Here is an 18703-nt window from a genome sequence, read left to right on the forward strand (position 1 = left end):
CTTCTCCTTCCTCTTCTCCTTCCTCTTCTCCTTCCTCTTCTCCTTCCTCTTCTTCTTCCTTCTTCGAGAGAATGTGTGCGCGTGTGCATACAAGCCGCGGGGAGGGAGGAGAGAATCTCAAGCAGGCTCCACACCCAAGATGGAGCCCAACGCAGGCCCCTTCATGCTCTCTCTCTCTAATAAAAATAATAATAATAATAGCCAGAGAAGCTGATAGGAGTGTAGCACCTAATAAATTTTGGACATAAGACCCATTTAAAATTTTCTCCCTGCTAAAATTCGGAAGCCACATTGTTGCCATAACATTACAGAATTGTGAGCCACTCCTAAGGCATATCGGCTGTCAGCGTAAATGTCGGCAGTTGTGCGCTTGGTGGACGTGCCCGCCACGTGAGGGTGTACGGCTCAGCTTGTTGGGGTGAAGTAGCCAAAGGTAAAGGTATCACTCAGTTACTTCGGAGGGAGTTGCAAGTGCGTATCCAGCACAACATTCGCCATTTTTACCTCACATAAAAACCATCAGGGAACCATGAGAAGTCAGCACCATCCAAAGGATGTAAGTCAGCGTGGGAGGGAGTCAGGAGGTGATCTGTCAGAGTCAGGCATGAGCAGGGAGGTGACTGCTGCGATAAGGAGTTCTGGGAGGGGTGGTTAGAAAGAGGATTTTGTAGGAGAGAGACGACTGGCTGGAGGGTGGTGGGTGTTCAGGAGGACTTCTACTGCGTGGGGCACAGGGATGGCTACAGGGGTCCCAGGACTATCTCCTCGCTGCCCTTAGCCAGAAGGGTGGTGGCAAGAATGGCTCTGAGGCAAGGTGCCTGGTGCCACACGGCCTGTTGTTGGCTGTAATGCCCTATAGGGTCGATGGTGATCCCCGTGTTTGGGGTGAGTAAGTAACCCCAGGGAATTCCCTTCCTTTTCCTATATAAAAGGGAAGTTGATCATTGGGATGGCCAAGGGCAGGGGGATTCATTAAGCTTTCCTTTTTTTTTTTTTTAAGATTTGATTTATTTATTTGAGAGAGAGAGGGTGAGTAAGCAAGAGAGAGAGAGAGAGAGAGCGCACCAGCGGGAGGAGGGGTAGAGAAAGAGGGAGAAGCAGACCCCTTGCTGAGCAGGGAGCCCAGTGCAGGGCTCCATCCCAGGACCCTGAGATCATGACCTGAGCAGAAGGCCGACGCTTAATCAACTGAGCCACCCAGGTGTCCCTCATCTGGTCCTTTTAACTAGAAGATCCACCCAATAATGAGCTGAAAGATCCGCCCAGTAATAAACACAGAGTTCAAGGCTATCCAAGTAGATTCAGTGTTTAAAGGAAGACCAGAATTTTCTTTAAAAACAATTTGGAGAGGCACCTGGGTGGTTAAGCATCCAACTCTTGATTTTGACTCTGGTCATGATCTCAGGGTCATGAGATCAAGCCCTGCATTGGGTTCATGCTAAGGTGGAGCCTGCTTAAGATTCTCTCTCTCTAAAAAAATAAAAACAAAAACAAAAAATCCCCACAGTAACTTGGAGCCAACTATAATAATCATGCATGGGTTTTTGGGTTTCTGGGTACAAGCCTGATTCATAGTGTGTTCAGCAGGTTGTGGGAAAGCCCTAGGAATTGTCTGGTAAAGTCATTTAGTGCCTGCAGGAGCTTGATCATGTAGCAAGACGGGATAGTACCCCATCTGTGGTTCTAGAGATCCTTCCATGTAGCCGGCGCATGAGGGTGCGCAAGCACCTGGTTCCGGGCTCCCAAACACACCGGGCTTGGTCACTCGTCACAGAGAAAATCCACAGGCAGAGAGGTGAGTGGTGGGGACACAAGAAAGGAGTTTATTTCAGCGAGGCCGACACTGGGAGGACCACGGACTAGCGTCTCAAAGACCGTCTCCCAAGTGCTGAAGATCCTTCCAGGTTTATGTAGAATGTAGGGTGAAGGTGGGTGGGTACGTGCAAGGGCAGCGAAGGACCAGTCTCATTGTCCTGGGCTCAGTCCTGAGGGGTCTTGCTGGCTCGGGGCAGTCCTTGTTGCTTGGGGGCGGGGGGTGGTTTCGATTCCCCTCACGGGAGGCTTTGCCAGTTGGCTCTTTCTTGTGTTAAGAGATAAGCTGAAAAGAAGAACTTAGTCATGTAGGAAGTACTGACTGAGGTTAGAATGGAGGCCCTTGACGTCCTCTCTCACCAGGATTATCCAAGCGGCAGAGTTCATCCAGTGCTCGGACTGGCCCTGGACAGCAAGCATATGTAATAGCGGATGTGAATCTGAGAAACCCAGTTGATAAGTTTGAATCACCATCTTAAATTACTCAGCAAATCTATGAGGATCTAAGGATCCTCAGCAAATCTGAGAGTCCCAAATCTCACTTTGGGAGAGTCTTTGACTATAGGTCCTAATTTACCCTTAGTCCAGGGCACATGACAAATTAGGGGTTTGGCATTTGGATCCTCGGAGGGTCTGACTTTAATGGGGCAGTTTTTAATGGGTTTGGGAGAGGAAGGGAAGGACGGCCAGAGAGGATTGAATGAGGAAGTTCAGGGTATAAAGGAGGTGGGGATCGTGCGGGAGGGCAAGGGGATGGTGGCTGTGTGCTTTGCGTAAGATGGCTGTTGGGCACCCTTTGCGTAAGAGACCAAGAGGACGGGAGGGGAGCAAGAGGCCTCAGAAGATTTGTGTCTTCCTTTGTTTGCTGCTCTGTTAATTTGAAATCAGTGTTTTATAAAGAGGCTACTTGAGAGTCCTGAATCTGTTTAGAAGCCTCCAGGTACCCATTAAATTGGGTATTCCATGGAGTGTGTTTAATTTTAGAGTCAGAGCTTTCTAATTAGGTTCTGAGAAAAGTTTTTTTTGGGGGGGGGTTAAGAGTTCCCCATAATGGGCATTGAAATTTTAACTCATCTTTGGTTAAGTTGGTCCATTTAGTCAAAATGCATTCCCACCAACAGTTCACGAGGGTTCGTTTTCTCCACATCCTTGTCAACACCTGTTATTTCTTTTCTCTTTTTTTAATTTTTGTTTATTTGAGAGAGAGAAAGAGAGCAAGCACAAGCAGGAGGAGGGGCAGAGGGAGAGGGAGAAGCAGGCTCCCCACTGAGCAGGGAGCCCGATGCCAATCCCAGGACCCCAGGATCATGACCTGAGCCAAAGGCAGACGCTTACCTGACTGAGCCCCTCTTGTATTTTCCACACTAGCCATTCTGATAGATGTGAGGTGATATCTCATTGTGGCTTTTGATGTAGGAAAGTCATTACAGTTCGAAGCCAATGGCCAAGAAAGAATTCTTGAGACATCTTTGGTGCAAAAAGGTGGTTTTATTAAAGCCTGGGGACAGGACCCGTGGGCAGAAAGAGAGGCACTGGGGTCATGAGGAGTGGCCTGTTATATACTTTCAAGTTGGGAGGTGGTAAAAAAAAAAAAGGAGGGGGGCACCTGGGTGGCTCAGTCGTTAAGCGTCTGCCTTCGGCTCAGGTCATGATCCCAGGATTCTGGGATCGAGCCCCGCATCGGGCTCCCTGCTCATCAGGAAGCCTGCTTCTCTCTCTCCCACTCCCCCTGCTTGTGTACTCTCTCTCGCTCTGTCTCTCTCTGTCAAATAAATAAAATCTTAAAAAAAACACAAAAAACAAAACCTTGGTCATGAGACCCTTCAGATGTATAACCATGGGCCATATGCTTGGGGGGGTGATTGCCAAAGTGTGTCTTGGGTTTAGAGATAAAGAAAATTTCTACAGGAATTTTTATTTAAAGTAGACTTACAGGATCCTGGGGGGAGGAGGGGTCAGGCTAAGGTTGCCTTTTGCCCTTAGCGAGGTATTAGCATTGAGGCGGCTGAGTTCCTGGAGGAAGGTCTCTCTGCCTGTTTTAAGGACTTGTCAGTGGGCTATAAGTAGTAAGGAAATTTAATAATTTTTCTTTTGCCTTTGTTTCCCACATCAGTTTTGATTTGCATTTCCCTGATGATCAGTTATGTTGAGCATCTCTTCATGTGTCTATTGGCCATCTGTATGTCTTCTTTGGAAAAATGTCTATTCAGGTCCTCTGTCCATTCTTAATTGGATTATTATTTTTTTGGTGTTGGGTTGTATAAGTTCTTCATAAGTCAGTCAGAGAAAAATAAATACCATATGATTTCATGCATATGTGGAATTTAAGAAACAAAACAAACAAAGAAAAAAGGAACAAAAAACTCTTAACTACAGAGAACACGTTGATGGTTACAGGGGGGACATGGTGGGGAGATGGAACAGGTGATGGGGATTAAGGAGCGGACTTGTGATGAGCACTGGGTCATGTATGGAAGTGTTGAATCACTATATTGTACACCTGAAACTAATATAACACAGTATGTTAATATACTTGAATACAAATAAGTAAGTAAATAATAATGCACGTGAGAGGGACCATAGCTTTTTAAAAATATCTTTTATTTCTTTTAAAGATTTTATCTATTTATTTGAGAGAGGGAGAAAGAGGGAGAGCACGAGAAGGGGGAGGGGCAGAGGGAGAAGCAGAGAGCAGGGAGCCCTATGCGAGACTTGATCCCAAGACCCTGGGATCATGACCTGAGCCAAAGGCAGACACTTAACCGACTGAGCCACCCAGGTGCCCTAGGACCATAGCTTTTAAACATAAAACCAGATGGGGTTCCAGAAGGAGGACCCTCCTGAGAGAGTGTAGAGAGTTAAAATCCCATTACTCAAAATCTGAGGTTCAGAAAATAAGCGAGTACTTTAAACAGATCCTGAATAAAGTCGGGTGCTCCACCAAAGGGAGGGCTCGAAATCTGAGAGACCCTCCAAAGGGGTGAGCACGAAGGCTCCACACAGATGCCTTGCTCAGGCCTGAGGGTCTTCATCCCCTGGGGTCCTCTCCTTTGGATCCCACTCTGACCTCCAAGTAATGTAAACTTTAAACAGAGCAAAGAGGGGCACCCAGGTGGCTCAGTCGGTTAAGCGATTGCCTTCGGCTCAGGTCATGATCCCAGAGTCCTGGGATCGAGTCTCGCATCGGGCTCCTTACTCAGCAGGGAGCCTGCTTCTCCCTCTGCCTGTGCTGCTCCCCCTGCTTGTGCTCTCTCTCTCTCTCTCTCTCTCTGTCAAATAAATAAATAAAACCTTAAAAAAAAAAAAAAGGAAAGAAACAGATGGCCTTGAACAGTACTATGGATTAATTGGACCTAACAGACATACAGAAAACTCCATCCAGAAACAGCAGTTACACCTTCTTTTCAAGGACATATGAAACATATTCCATTATAGATCACAAAACAAGCCCACAAAACAAGTCTTAAGAAACTTAAGGGGACACCTGGGTGGCTCAGTTGGTTAAACATCTGCCTTTGGCTCAGGTCATGATTTCAGGGTCCTGGGATTGAGCCCTGGATCAGGCTCCTTGCTTGGCAGGAAGCCTGCTTCTTCCTCTCCCTCTGCCACTCCCCCTACTTGTGCTCTCTTGCTTGCTCGCTCTCAAATAAATAAGCAAAATCTTTAAAAAAATAAATAAATAAACAGAGCAAAGAACATCTCTAAGTAAAAAATGAGTTTATTCAGGAATCGCAAAGGAATTGCAATTCTGGACAATTCGCTATGACGAATCATAGGCAAGTCGGAAGAGACAAAGGGAAGGTCAGCTTTAATTAGGTTTTAGGGGGAAGTGGGGAGGTGTTGAACACATGTTCTGTGGAGAAGAACAAGAGTTTGAGGTTAGTGATTTCTCATCGGCTATAAGTGGTGGTTGATGCATTGTTGCTGGAACAGGGAGGGATCTTCTTTTTCTTAAAAGCAATAAATGAAATTCCTATGTGAAAAATGTCCTCCCTTGTAATAATGCTTATCTTCCTCCTTCCTGCTGGTTGTGCAGGCCACAGCCAGTTATGTGTGGGTGTGAGAGCTGCCCTTTCACGGCTTCCCAACTCCATTTTAAATGAGGTTCCTTTTATTTATTTTCACCAATTTGTGATCCATTGTGTTTCTTTTACTCCCTGTCAGCAAACCCTCTTGGAAGCACAACGCCCAGAAAACCTGTCTTATCTGTCAGCGCAAGAAAAATTAAGGACAATGCAGCTGATTGGCATAATTTAATCTTGAAATGGGAAGCCCTCAATGACACAGGTTTTGCTACTGCAAATAATATTGCCAACCTGAAAACCAGGTTATGGTAAGTATGTGTATAGAGCTCCTCGAGCTCTGAGCCCACACCCTTAGTGATTGGGCACGAGTCTCCTGGGAGTCGTTTAGGGTGGGAATGGTAGTCTTTATCAACATGCGTGAATTACGTTATATTAAGAAGAGCAAGTGGTAAAATGATGTATGCAAGTAGAAACTGTATATGTATGTCCATTTTAAATACAAAATTATGCTACCTGTCGTTCATTGTTATGTCTGTATATGAAATTATGAAAATGGATTGGAAGGACACGGGCCCAGCTGTGAAGCTCGCACCTTTAGGATGGATGCATGTTGGCTGGGAGATCAGCAGGCCTTTGATTTCACAACGTTGTGCTTTGTTTCTGTGATGTTGTGATTGATAGTAAGAACTATCTCTTTGGTCTCCCTCCCTGTTCCTGGCCTACAGCTCCTAAAACCCCTCCGACTTCCCAATGGATAAGAGCAATAGGAGCGTCCTCTGTTCTAATATTTGGTCTTTTGTCCCCCAGAATGGTCCAGGTGAAAGGAGTGTCCTGTTATTCATAACATGTCCCTTCCAGCCACCCCTGAGTTCATGCTAAAGAGGTGACTTCTGGAAAGCCCCATGGGAACCAAGCAGGGCATTAGCGTGAACTTTCAGCTCTACCCCCTCACCCCACCTCTCAGGCAGGGGGAGAGGGGCTGGAGGTTGAATGATACACCAGTGGCCAATGATTTAATCAATCGTGCCTACATAATGAAGCCTCCACAGAAACCCAAAAGGTTGGGGTTTAGGGAGATTCTGGTTTGGTGAACAGTAACACCTCTCCATGCTGGAAGGGTGGCCCCCAAACTCCACAGGGACCCAAGCCCCTGTGCTCAAGACCCTTCCGGACCTTGCTCTATGTACCTCTTCATTTGGCTGTTCTCTCATATCCTTTAATATCCTTTGTAATAAACCGACAAGCTAGTAAGTAAACCATTTTCCGGAGTTCTGTGAGCTGCTCCAGCAAAGCCTTCAAGTCCAAGGGGGTGGCTCGTGGGAACGTCTTATGCACAGCCCGTCGGTCAGAAGCACAGCTGACACCCTGGGCTTGCGGTTAGTGTCCGGAGTTGAGCGGGGCCGGTCTTGTGGGGCCGAGCGTTGACCTGTGGGATTGGTCTGTCTCCAGTAGATAGTGTGCCTACCTCCGACAGGTGGTCTCTCCAACAGGTAGAGTTAACTGTGGGAAGGGCCGCAGGCTGTGAGAATTGCCTGGTGTGCAGAAACCCCCTCCCCACCTGTGCTGACCAGGTGTTGGAAGTCCGGTGGAGGATGGAGAGTAGAAGAGACAGAGGAGGGTATTTTTCCTTAGCAATTTCTTTTTTTTAAGATGTTTTATTTGTTTATTTATTTATTTATTTAATTTATTTGACAGGGAGAGAGAGAGCACAAGCTGGGGAGGGGGCAGAGGCAGAGGGAGAAGCAGACTCCCCACTGAGCAGGGAGACTGACGTGGGACTCAATCCCAGGACCCCAGGATTATGACCTGAGCCGAAGGCAGACGCTCAACCAACTGAGCCACCCAGGCGCTCCCCCTTAGCAATTTCTTTTTTTTAAGATGATTGCTTGATTGATTGACGTGAGAAAGAGAGAGCACATGCGCGTGCGCACACAGCTGGGAGAGGGGCAGAAGGGGAGAGAAAAGCAGACTCCCCGGTGAGCAGGGAGCTCGATGCGTGTTGGGTGGGAGTCCCAATGCGGGACTCGATCCCAGGATCCTGGGATCATGACCTGAGTGGAAGGCAGATGCTTATCGACTGAGCCACCCAGGTGCCCCCGGAAGGCAGACTCTTATCGACTGAGCCACCCAGGTGCACCCCCACCCCCCTTACCAATTTCTTTAAAAAAGACAAAGGAGTCCTCAGAAAACCTGTTAGCGGTTGCCAATTCTGATTGGAAAGTTTGCTTCATTATTCTCTGCACTTTCCTGCATGTATAGTTTCTTATTTCTCAAAGTCATAATTCTGTGTTCCTCTGTCATTGTCCGCAAGCCAGAGTCGAGCGTCTCCACTGCTGTCCCCTGGCTCAGGCCCGTTCCCAGCACACGTGTCCCGCTGCTGGCCCTCTGCCGCCTCTTCCTCCCAGGGCCCGCTCAGCAAGAGACAGTTCTTGGCCTGCCTGCAGAAGGAGCCCTCTGATACTGTCTCTTCTGTTTTTATGTTTAATTTTTCCCTGAAGTGTTGTGACCACGCTAGATTAATTTCATGCCCCACAGGCCACAGGCTTCGAACCATTCCCAGATGGTGAACTCTGGGGAAATGGTCATGTCTCGTTCATCTTTGTGCGCCCAGCACAGAGCCCTAGGCTAAGGACGCTACGGGGCTGCCTTCAGCCGACTCCCCCCAGTACAGAGCTGGTGGACTGTTCATCGTGCTGGTGAATAATAAGTAAGCATACGTTACAGCCCCGTGAAATAACACCTGGGCCAAATGCCTGACACTGTTGCCTGGAGATGGTGCTTTCTAGGGTCTGCCCTCACGGGACGAGGCGCCTTTCGGGGTGTACGTGGTTCGCACTCTTCTCCATTTTGTCCAGGAGCGAAGATGCAGCCGAGTTACAGAGCAGCCCGGCTTCCGGGGAAGATGCGGACAAGACGCTTCCGGAATACAGCAAGGAGCTAGAGACGCTGTGTGAGGAGCTGCAGACCACCTTTGATGCTTTGGTGAGATCCAGAGCCCCCGGCCACCTGTGCTCGCAGTCACCGAATCCTGGGGTTGTCCTTGGGACTTTCTCGGTGCCCGGCAGGTGTCCACGCTGTGGGAGACGCTCTCCCCCAGACACCTGCCTTTCCCTCCTCGGCCTCCTCCACTTGCCCCCTAAATCTCGATGCTCCCCAGGATGCTGTCCTAGACCTTTGTTCTTTCTGCCGCATGTGATGTCTGGGTCCATCTGACCCCCTTCGGAGGGCTCCACATGGTAAATATTGTGGGCTTTGTGGCCCTACCGTGTCTCGTCACCACTCAGCTCCACCACGTAGGGCACCACACATGGTACAGAAGTGAATGGTGGGGTAGCCGGCACACGGGTGCACGAGCACCTGGCTCCAGGGTCCCAAACACACCAGGCTCGGCCACTCACCGCTGAGAAAATCCACAGGCAGAGAGACGAGTGGGGGGGACACAAGAAAGGAGTTTATTTCAGCGAGGCTGACACCGGGAGGACCACGGACTAGCGTCTCAAAGACCGTCTCCCAAGTGCTGGAAAGACTTGCAGGTTTATGCAAGGAGAATGTGGGACAAAGGTCGGTGGGTACGTGCAGATGGGCGGTAAAAGGTCAATCGTGGTCGTCATGGGGGGGTCACACGGGGTCTTGCTGGCTCTGGGCGTGTGGGCTATGTGAGATCTGCTTTCTTCGTTGGTTTCCACGTTCGCGGCCGTGTCCCTGGCAGGTGAGGGCTGCACACGGAGCCCCTGACCAGCAGGGACTGGGCACAGGCCAGATAAGCGATTGAAATTGGCAAAGTTCTCAGTTATGGAAGACTGCCCACTTGTTTTGTTTTCTTTTTCCCAAATTAACCCATTCTATTATGGCAAATATTTTTGTTTGGGGAGCCTGGGTGGCTCAGTCGGTTAAGCGTCCAACTCTTGGTTTCGGCTCAGGTTGTGATCTCAGGGTCGTGGGATTGAGCCCCGTGTCCTCCTCCAAAACTCAGTACAGAGTCTGCTTGAGATTCTCTCTCTCCTTCTGCCTCTCCCCCTCTCTCCCTCAAATAAATAAATAAATCTTTTAAAAATATATGTTTTTGTTTGAATAAAAAAGCAGGTGCATGTATTGTTCCTAAAAGAAAAGAAACGGGGTGGCTGAATTCCAGTATTACAATAATTTAAACAGCCAAAAAGCTACACGTGGTGCTCAGTCAGCTGCACTCCAGCCCTGACCGCCTCGCTGCGTGTCGTTTTGATGAGCCACCACCTCCCACCAGAGCCTCTTCATCTCTTGTTCCCTTCCAGGATAAAGCCTGTCACAGAATCTCAAAGCTGTGTTAGAACGAGAAACATTTTCAACACGTACTAATGTGACTTTTATAAAATGTAAAAAAAACTCTGAAAGGATTTTGTTTTTAAATGTCACTTGGCTCTTGTTAGATCCCACGTTCTCATTTGTAACTGTGGACATAGGCCCATCAGGAAAAAGTTTCAGAGGAGAGGCCGATGGGGAAGAGGGGGTGTGCCTTTCATTTCAGGCACGCCAGGAGTGATTGGCTTTGTTTGTCTGTCCTAGGTTCTCCCCATTCTTAAGTGGCAGGCTGGTATCCTGGACCCCTTCCTCAGTGCCACTGACCTGCACTGAGGAGGGGCAGCGTGGGAAGATGTTAGCAGGGAGAGTCAAGATGCAGAAAACCCAGCCGGCAGGCTCGATGAACTGGGCAGCAGCAGAGGAAAGGTGGGGTGCCTGCCCTTGGTCCCTCTGACCCGCAGCACAGGCCCAAGGTGAGGCAGGCCAGGGGAAGGTAGCCGCTGGGTTGTAGGTGACCACCTGCTCGTGGTCAGCCGAGTTCCCAAGATCTTCAGATAAAGCCTGGGCTGTGTCCATGACCGGCAACAAAATGATGGGCCCACCCATCAACGTGGACAGAGCCAGCATGGATGCATGTTTGGACGGGGACGGGCCTTGTCAAAGAGAAGTAATTGGGGGAACTGGAGTTTTAGCCCAGGAAAGGGGGAACCAGCAGACAAAACAGCCACCATCACAGCCAAAAGGCTGTCTCGAGAACAGGAAATGGTCCACTGGTTTTTTGAGGCCTCTGAGGGGATAAGGGAGACCCCGGGACTGGCAGAAGCTTTGGCTCCCACCAGAGAACAATGTTGCAAGTCCCGTCCAGAGCTGGAAGGGGCTCCCACGGAGCTGGTGTGTCCCGTGGTGGGAAATGTACCCCCAGAGGGCTGGATGATTACTCGGTGGGTTCATCACAAAGATCATGGAGGAATTAACTCCTGGGTAGAACTACATCAGTGTACGTACATTTCACCCATTCTTAGGCCTACCTCACAATTTGTATTAATCCTATCCTGTTTATTTACTTAACGTTTTTCTGTAATACAATTAAAATCACATTATACACACGTTAGCTGAATATTGCTTCCCAGCCAAAGTCTTTGAGCCTGGGGCTGACTCCCTTTTTCCCAAGGAGGGAAGTTTTCTGTCTTTCAAAGGCACGTATGGATGGGAGGGAGAGGCACACGGGCCCGAGGTGAGCGACCCGAGTTGGAAGACGGGCTGCACCGTGTGGCGCAGGGTCACCAATGCCGTGGCCTGGTGGCTGTGGGAAGAGGCAGGCGCCCTGGTCTCTGTGGTCTCCCCAAGCCACAGTGTGCTGGTCCAGTGGATTAATTCTCTGTATTTTTGTGAACACTTGATTTTTTGGGACAGCCTCCGATCTACAGGACGGTTGAGCAGGTAGTACGGAGAGTTCGAGTAAACTATCCCCAGCCCGCACCCCATGTCAGACATTACTGCCCTACGTATCACAAACATGTACACAAACATGTATGCCACTTTGTCATAATTCATGAGCCAGCACTGATACGCTGTTCCTGAATGAAGGCTGTGGTCTATTCACATTTTCTTACTTTTTCCCCACTGCCCGCTCTCCACGCCGGATGCCGCAGTGAATGTAGTCATCATGTCTCCTCGGGCCCCTCGTGGCCGCCAGTCTCACAGACCTCCCTTGGTTTTTATAACAGTGACAGTTTTGAGGAGGATGGGTCAGGCCTTTTGCAGCTGTCCCTCACTTGGGGTCTGTCTGATGACTTTCTCATGATTTGGCCGGGGTTGTGGGTTCTTCGGGGGAGACCGCAGAGGTGAGGTCTCATCGCATCCCGGCAAGGGCGTGGACTGTGACCACGCCCTGTCGCTCTGGGTGTTGACCTTGACCACCTGGCTGAGGTTTTGTCAGGTTTCTCTGTAAAAGGAGCTCCCTTCCCGCTGTCCACACAGCCCACGCTGAAGGAGTGGGAAGTTCTGTCCCACCTCCTTGAGGGTGTAGCACGTACATAAATTATGTCTGTCTTCCCCCACCTGTGAATTACTGGACCCTGCATTTCTAGCAGTGTGGACTTATGGCTATTTGTTTTCCACTTTGGGTTGTAATACAGTACTGCTTTGTTTTGTTCAAATTGTTCCTGCTTCGGCCATTACAAGTTCCGTTGGCTCCTATGTCCCTTTGACAGGCTTCCATCATTGTGAATTTTTGGTTTGGGTTTTTTGGAACGCTTCCTTACTTTCTAGCATTACAAGATGTTCTAGGCCCATCTTGTGTATTTCCTGCCTGGGTTCTAGGATCAGCCATTTCTCCAAGGAGCCCTGGTTCCTCTTATTGGAGGATGGTTTTAGAAACCAAGATCTGGGTGCCAGCCAGCAGGCACTGAAATCCTCTGCTCCAGGGAATTTGTTCTATTTTGAAGTGGTTTGGAAACAAGTTCTCATTCTATGTTCAAACCCAAAAGTTGATGTGATAAGGCTTTTAGTAGTATTTGTCCTGTTCCCCAGCGTTTGGAGAGAATGGTCTCCCAGACTTGGCTTTAAGTGTCTTTAATGAATTTGACCTTGGCAGGGGGCTTTGAGGCAGCCCTTTCCCTAACGTGGACGAACATTTTGCAGTGTGGTCTGTGCGAGGAGGTTGGGCTGGGAGCGTGTGCCTCCGTTCGTGCCCTGCGGGCTTAGGGCTCCCACCGTGCATAATCGGTGTCTCTGTCAATGACCGAGCTGCGCTTGGCACTGCGGGCCTGCCGGGCCTTCAGGATTTTCCTTGCTGTCCTGATCACTTATAAGCTTTTCTTTGCGTTAGGTGGCAGGATGCAGAGGACAGAGGATGGCATGCCAAGAGATGCCTGGTGTGGGGTGCTGGCTCTGACCTTCCCTAGCTCAGCAGCCCTGAGAATTGTCCCACAGCTGTAATACAGAAGTGCTGAGTCCTACCTCTTGGTGTGGGGCCAAGTGAAAGATCGAACCTACAAAGATTGGGGAAAGGAATGTAGTCCCTTAAACATCAACATTAGCTAAACTTCGTGCACACCACATCTGGCATAATTAGAGAGTGGCTGAAGGACCAAGTGTAAGGAATTCAGATTTTGACAATTTATAGATCTCTGTGTATTCACCCCTGTGCACATACGTAGGGGTTAGAAATGTGGTCTTAGTGGGTCTGTGCTGCTGAAATCTGGAATCTTAGTTACTCGGCCCCTTTATGTAACAAACCCTTCTATAGCCCCAACTAGGTACTTCAGAAGTACTTAGTCCTTCTGGCCACCATGTTAGCGCTTTGTCAGAGCGGTCTGTGCTGGCCATCTGTGCAGCGGGGACAGTGTCCGTGTGTCCCCTGCAGTGGCCGGGCTCCCCCGCAGAGCCCACCCTACCGGAGGCATCCATTCTCCCCACTTCCTGTGTGAAGTGTGAGGGGCTGCCTTTCACGACTACCGTTTCACAGGCAAGGAAACCGAGCCTCGAGGTTTCAGTAAACCCAGAGACAGTTAGTAAAAGTCAGAAATGAACTCATGTAATACCCTTCCTCCTCTCATTCCATAAGAGCAGAGCCTGCCTTGTGATTCCTCCAGGTGTTTTGTTTTGTTTTGTTTTTAAAGATTTTATTTATGTGATAGAGAGAGAGACAGTGAGAGAGGGAACACAAGCAAGGGGAGCGGGAGAGGTAGAAGCAGGCTTCCCACCAAGCAGGGAGCCCGATGCGGGGCTCGATCCCAGGACCCTGGGATCATGACCTGAGCTGAAGGCAGACACTTAACGACTGAGCCACCCAGGCGCCCCTCCTCCAGGTGTTTGGGACTAAAAAAATTAGTGCCTTCGGAAATCTTAGGGAAGTGGGACTCAGAAAGCTCTGTCTTTCCAGCCCTGGAAATCCAGGGGTTATTTCTGAAGTAATCCAAATGAATGAGATCGTAGCCACTGTCTGGCTCCATCTGCCTGGAAATGTGCTGCACGTGGAGTGAACAGTGTTATTTGACTTTAGGTCTCAACAGATTTGTACCTCTTAGCTTTGAAAGCTTACAGTTATTGAATCTGAGACTGGAGTCAATTTCTTTTCTTTTTTTTTTTTTTTTAAGATTTTTATTTATTTGATAGAGAGACAGCGAGAGAGGAAACACAAGCAGGGGGAGCAGGAGAGGGAGAAGCAGGCCCCCCGCCGAGCAGGGAGCCCGACGCGGGGCTCGATCCCAGGACCCTGGGATAATGACCTGAGCCGAAGGCAGACGCTTAACGACTGAGCCACCCAGGTGCCCCTGGAATCGATTTCAAATAAGGTTCTCCTATTCCCAATTAATACCTTTTCAGGCCAAAATACAGATGAAAATGGAAAAGCTGTCCTCGACCACCAAGGGGGTTTGTGAGCTGGAGAACTACCATTGTGGGGACGGGAGGCATCGGCCACCCCTATTTCACACGTGGCCCACAGCCCATTTCTGTAAGTAGTTCTCTCTGCATTGATTCTCAGGAGTAGAAATTATGAGAGTATTTGCGTACTTGAAGAACCTGACAGAGTTTGAAATTCAATTCAAGAGGATCTGTTGGAAGGGAAGGAGATTGGGGGGCATCTTAAAATGGGCCTTTCTTCTTGGCTTTAATAATTAGCAAAGAATATTAAATGTAATTAGAGACACATGAAGCAAGGTGCCCTTATTAACCCTTTAAAACCAAGTGGTCGGGGCACCCAGCTGGCTCAGTCCACAGAGCCTGCGACTTTCAATCTTGGGGTTGTGAGTTCAAGCCCCACGTTGGGCACAGAGATTACTTAATAAAAAAAATAGATAACCTTAAAAAAATGGGTAGAATGAATTCCACCTCCTGTGCAGAGGCAGAATTTTTTTTCCTTTTTCGGAAAGATAGGTTTTGGGGCACCTGGATGGCTCAGTCAGTTAGGCATCTGACTCTTGATTTCAGCTCAGGTCTCGATCTCAGGGTTGTGAGTTCAAGCCCAGTATTGGAAAAAAAAAAGATAAATTGAAGTCAGTTTAGCCACCCACTAGAAGACTATTGGGAACGTGGAATCCATTACTTAAGTTCTACAAGATCAGAGTTACCTTTTTTTTTTTTTTTTTTAAGATTTCTTTGTTTTAGGGAGAAAGCAAGTGTGCACGTGAGAGCAGGGTAAGGGGCAGAGGGAGAGAGAGAGAAACAAACTCCCTGCTGAATCCAGAGCCTGACATGGGGCTCGATCCCACGACCCTGAGATCGTGGCCTGCGCTGAAATCAAGAGTTGGATGCTTAACCGACTGAGCCACCCAGGCGCCCCTCAGAGTTACCTTTAGCTTTGTTAGTTCAAAAGAAGGGCCTAGCTATTTGATGCCGATTTGAGACCTCACTTTTAAATAAGGAAGAAAAGGGTAAAACCATTTGATGTAATGTGTTATTGGAATATTGTCAGTTTGAGGTGAATCTGCTGTTTATAGTCATCACAGGACCAAAGAGTTGAGCAGAAAAGGCTACTTATTAATTTCATGACACTTACCATGCTGACTAATCCTACTGGTCTGCATGAGCCAGAGTGATACAGACCCACCTGGTCCTTCTTTATCTCTGTGCTATTGCTGAGTCTAGTTTTTTTTTTCACACATTTTATTTATTTATTTGACAAGAGACAGAGAGTACAAGCAAGGGGGAGCGGCAGGGAGAGGGAGAAGCAGGCTCCCGCTGAGCAAAGAGCCCAACATGGGGCTCGATCCCAGGACCCCGGGATCACGACCTGAGCCGAAGGCAGATGCTTAACGACTGAGCCCCCCAGGCGCCCCCTGAGTCTAGTTTTCAACGAAGAGCTTTTCAAAGTGGCGCCTCACACCCAGGCAGGAGCAGTTCTGTGAACTTGTGCTATTAAGGGGGGACGTTTGTTTCAGATGAGGTTTCCCGCCAGCTGTCGGACATGTACCAGAAGGAGCTTCTTCTGAAACGCACGGTCATTGAAGAGCTAGTGCATACCACAGACCACGACCTCACCCTGAGCTACTTGTCCATGTGGCTGCACCAGCCCTTCGTGGAGACCAACGGCAAGCTGCTTCTGGAAAGCATGCTGCTCGAAACAGGGCACCGGGCCCTGTGACCTCCCAGCACAGCCTCAGAGTCTGAGCCCCCAGGCTCCCGACCACCGGCTGCTTCTGTGGCGCCCATGGTGGACAGTCTTTCACGTAAGACCCGGAGCTGTGGTGTGGCCACCCTCCGACCGTAGTGTCTTCCAGACTGGATCAGTTCAGTGGCTCCCTGTGGCCTCCGCAGACGCCATGCTGCTGGGAGCCATCTGCCACACGGCGTCATCTGCACCTATTGTGAACCTGTCACCCAAGGGGACTTCTACATGAAATAAAGGAGTTCCTCACCAGAATGACTGAGTGATCTCATTTTTGTAAATTAGCCGTATTTATATGACATTTATGTAGGAAAGCCCTGGTTCGGTATTTTTACTTTATACCTAGTATTTAAATTTTTCTGCACGTTAGTTTTGTAATTACAACTAATGTTTAGAATACCATAGAGCTAACTGAGTAATAGAGAGCGGCTTCATGAAAACTCCCCACAAACGTTGCCTGTATCTGCAGACTGAGGATGTGCCAGGCACATGAAAGCCACGTGATTCTTCAGGCACAAGTCCTAGAGTCCGACAACATTTGCAACCAAATCCTGGGGGCTCGATCCTACCATCTGCTTCCCAGAGACAAATGTAAGGAACGTTGTGCTACAGCATGGATGTGATACGGCCACGGGATGTAGCCTCCTCTGACTGAAGCTGCAGCGTCCCAGAAACAGGGAAAGAAGGAAAATATTCCAATAAAGACCGTACACGACAGGGATTTCGTTTGGGAGAAAGCGAGCCTACCTCGCTGTGCAAACTGACACTTCAAAAGCACTGAAAGGCAACATTTCTTAGTATCTCCTTCCTCTGTCCCTGTGGACTAACTGATATCTCTCTACCATAAAAGCTGCCCCTCCGACATCGTGCAGCCAGGAAGCCACGCGGTTAGCATGGGGCAGACAGGGTGTTCTGCTCCAGGCCGCCCTGCCCAGCAGGCTGTTGTCATGAGCCCCAGAGGCAGATGGGCGGGACAGGGCCCCGAGGTCCATTGGCAGTTTTATGTTTCGGACGGACTTAAAAAATAAATGCTCTTCAGGGCACCCAGCTGGCTCAGTCTGTGGAGCATGCGACTCTTGATCTCAGGGTTGTGAGTTCAGGCCCCACGTTGGGTGTACTTAAAAAAAAAAAAAGGGCAGTGAAGGACTTAATACCGTGAGCAGGCCTTTCTAGGACATTCCATGGGTTCTTGATGCCTCATCCCCAGACACCCAAGTGGCCCAGGGGAACTAATGGAAAGGGTTGACATTGCGAAGGACAGACAGACACAAAAGAGCTAAGTGACATTATCTGGTGGCATTGGTGCAGAGATCTCTCACGAAATGGAAGAGGCATCAAATCAAAGGATGACCCCTCTGGTGGTTGAATTTGCTGAATTCTGCACTCGCCACACAAAAGTGAAGTCTCCAGAGAGCTGACAGACTTCTAAACCTAGGAGACTGTTCACACGGTTCTCTGCCTCCAGGTATCTTGCCAAAATAGACAGCCAAGGAGTATGCAAAGGGCAAGTCCGCAAAAATAGAATAGGATTGGGAAAGGGCTTCAGGGTGAATTCACGATAAGTACATTTCACTAAAACTAAGAAAAGAAAAGAAAAACACCCTCCAGGAAACAGAAAAGCTTATACAAAAGCATCAAAGTAGTCACAACATACCACACAGCTCAGCTCTGAGTAACACTTGCATGTCATAAAAATGTGACCCGATAGTTGGTCAGCCATCCGTGCCATCCACCAGATAATCCTGGAGTCCTGCCCCTGTGGCCCATGAGAGCCTGCTCTTCTGGTTCTCTTGCCGTTGGGGGAGACCACGTGGCAGATTCTGGTCACGGAAGGACAGACCTTTCAGTTTCCTCCGTCTGACCTGGCCACTGCAGGGTTTGAGATGTGGCCACCCCGCTGGGTCCCCAACCTGGTTGTGATGAGGCAGAGCTGTCCCACCAGCCTGTGAGGGACATGTCGCATGAGCAGACATACACCTCGGTTGTTTGAAGCTCCGGAGGTTCCAGAGCTGTTACTCCTGCCTCTCCAGACCGACCCACAACAACTTTAACCATTCTGGGAGAAGGGGTTTGGCAGAGACCACTGGTGGTCCTTCAGTATATCTTCGCTTCATTTGGGTTTTAGCTGGCACATGGCTACCAGTTTAATAGGTTTCAGAACCTTCTTTGCGGCCAACCGTGGCCACGTGACTGAGATGTGCGCGTGAACTTTTGGTTCTCAAAAGTTTTGTGTGCCCCTCCTGCCCCTCACGTTTTGGGGGACGGAGCTGACACATGAGGGTGATGAGCCCCCTCAGGCCTCTGGGGAAAGCCCCTCCCCCGCAAGGGGCGAGGAAGCAACCTGGGTCTGGGCCACCTCTGGAGGAAGGCCACTCAAGCTCCCGAGTGCCTTCCGGCTCACGTTTTCACTTGGGAGGTGCTGTCGTCTCAAAATGTCCCCGCCAGATTCATATGTTGAAATCCTAACCCCTGGAGG

General features: G+C 49.2%; 1 protein-coding gene across 1 annotated transcript in view; it reads left to right on the forward strand.

Moving 5' to 3' along the window:
* Positions 1–16482, forward strand: part of CINP (cyclin dependent kinase 2 interacting protein) — a 20600-nt gene extending 4118 nt beyond the window's left edge. Inside the window, exons 2-5 of the mRNA XM_034992623.1 lie at positions 5977–6145; positions 8693–8819; positions 14445–14574; positions 16001–16482. Coding sequence (XP_034848514.1) covers positions 5977–6145; positions 8693–8819; positions 14445–14574; positions 16001–16203 — 629 coding nt within the window. The 3' untranslated portion in view covers positions 16204–16482. The remainder of the gene's footprint in view (positions 1–5976; positions 6146–8692; positions 8820–14444; positions 14575–16000) is intronic.
* The last annotated feature ends 2221 nt before the right edge of the window (positions 16483–18703 follow it).

Source organism: Mirounga leonina, unplaced genomic scaffold, assembly GCF_011800145.1.
Source record: "Mirounga leonina isolate KUSES-001 unplaced genomic scaffold, KU_Mleo_1.0 Mir_82, whole genome shotgun sequence".
Classification (NCBI taxonomy): domain Eukaryota; kingdom Metazoa; phylum Chordata; class Mammalia; order Carnivora; family Phocidae; genus Mirounga; species Mirounga leonina.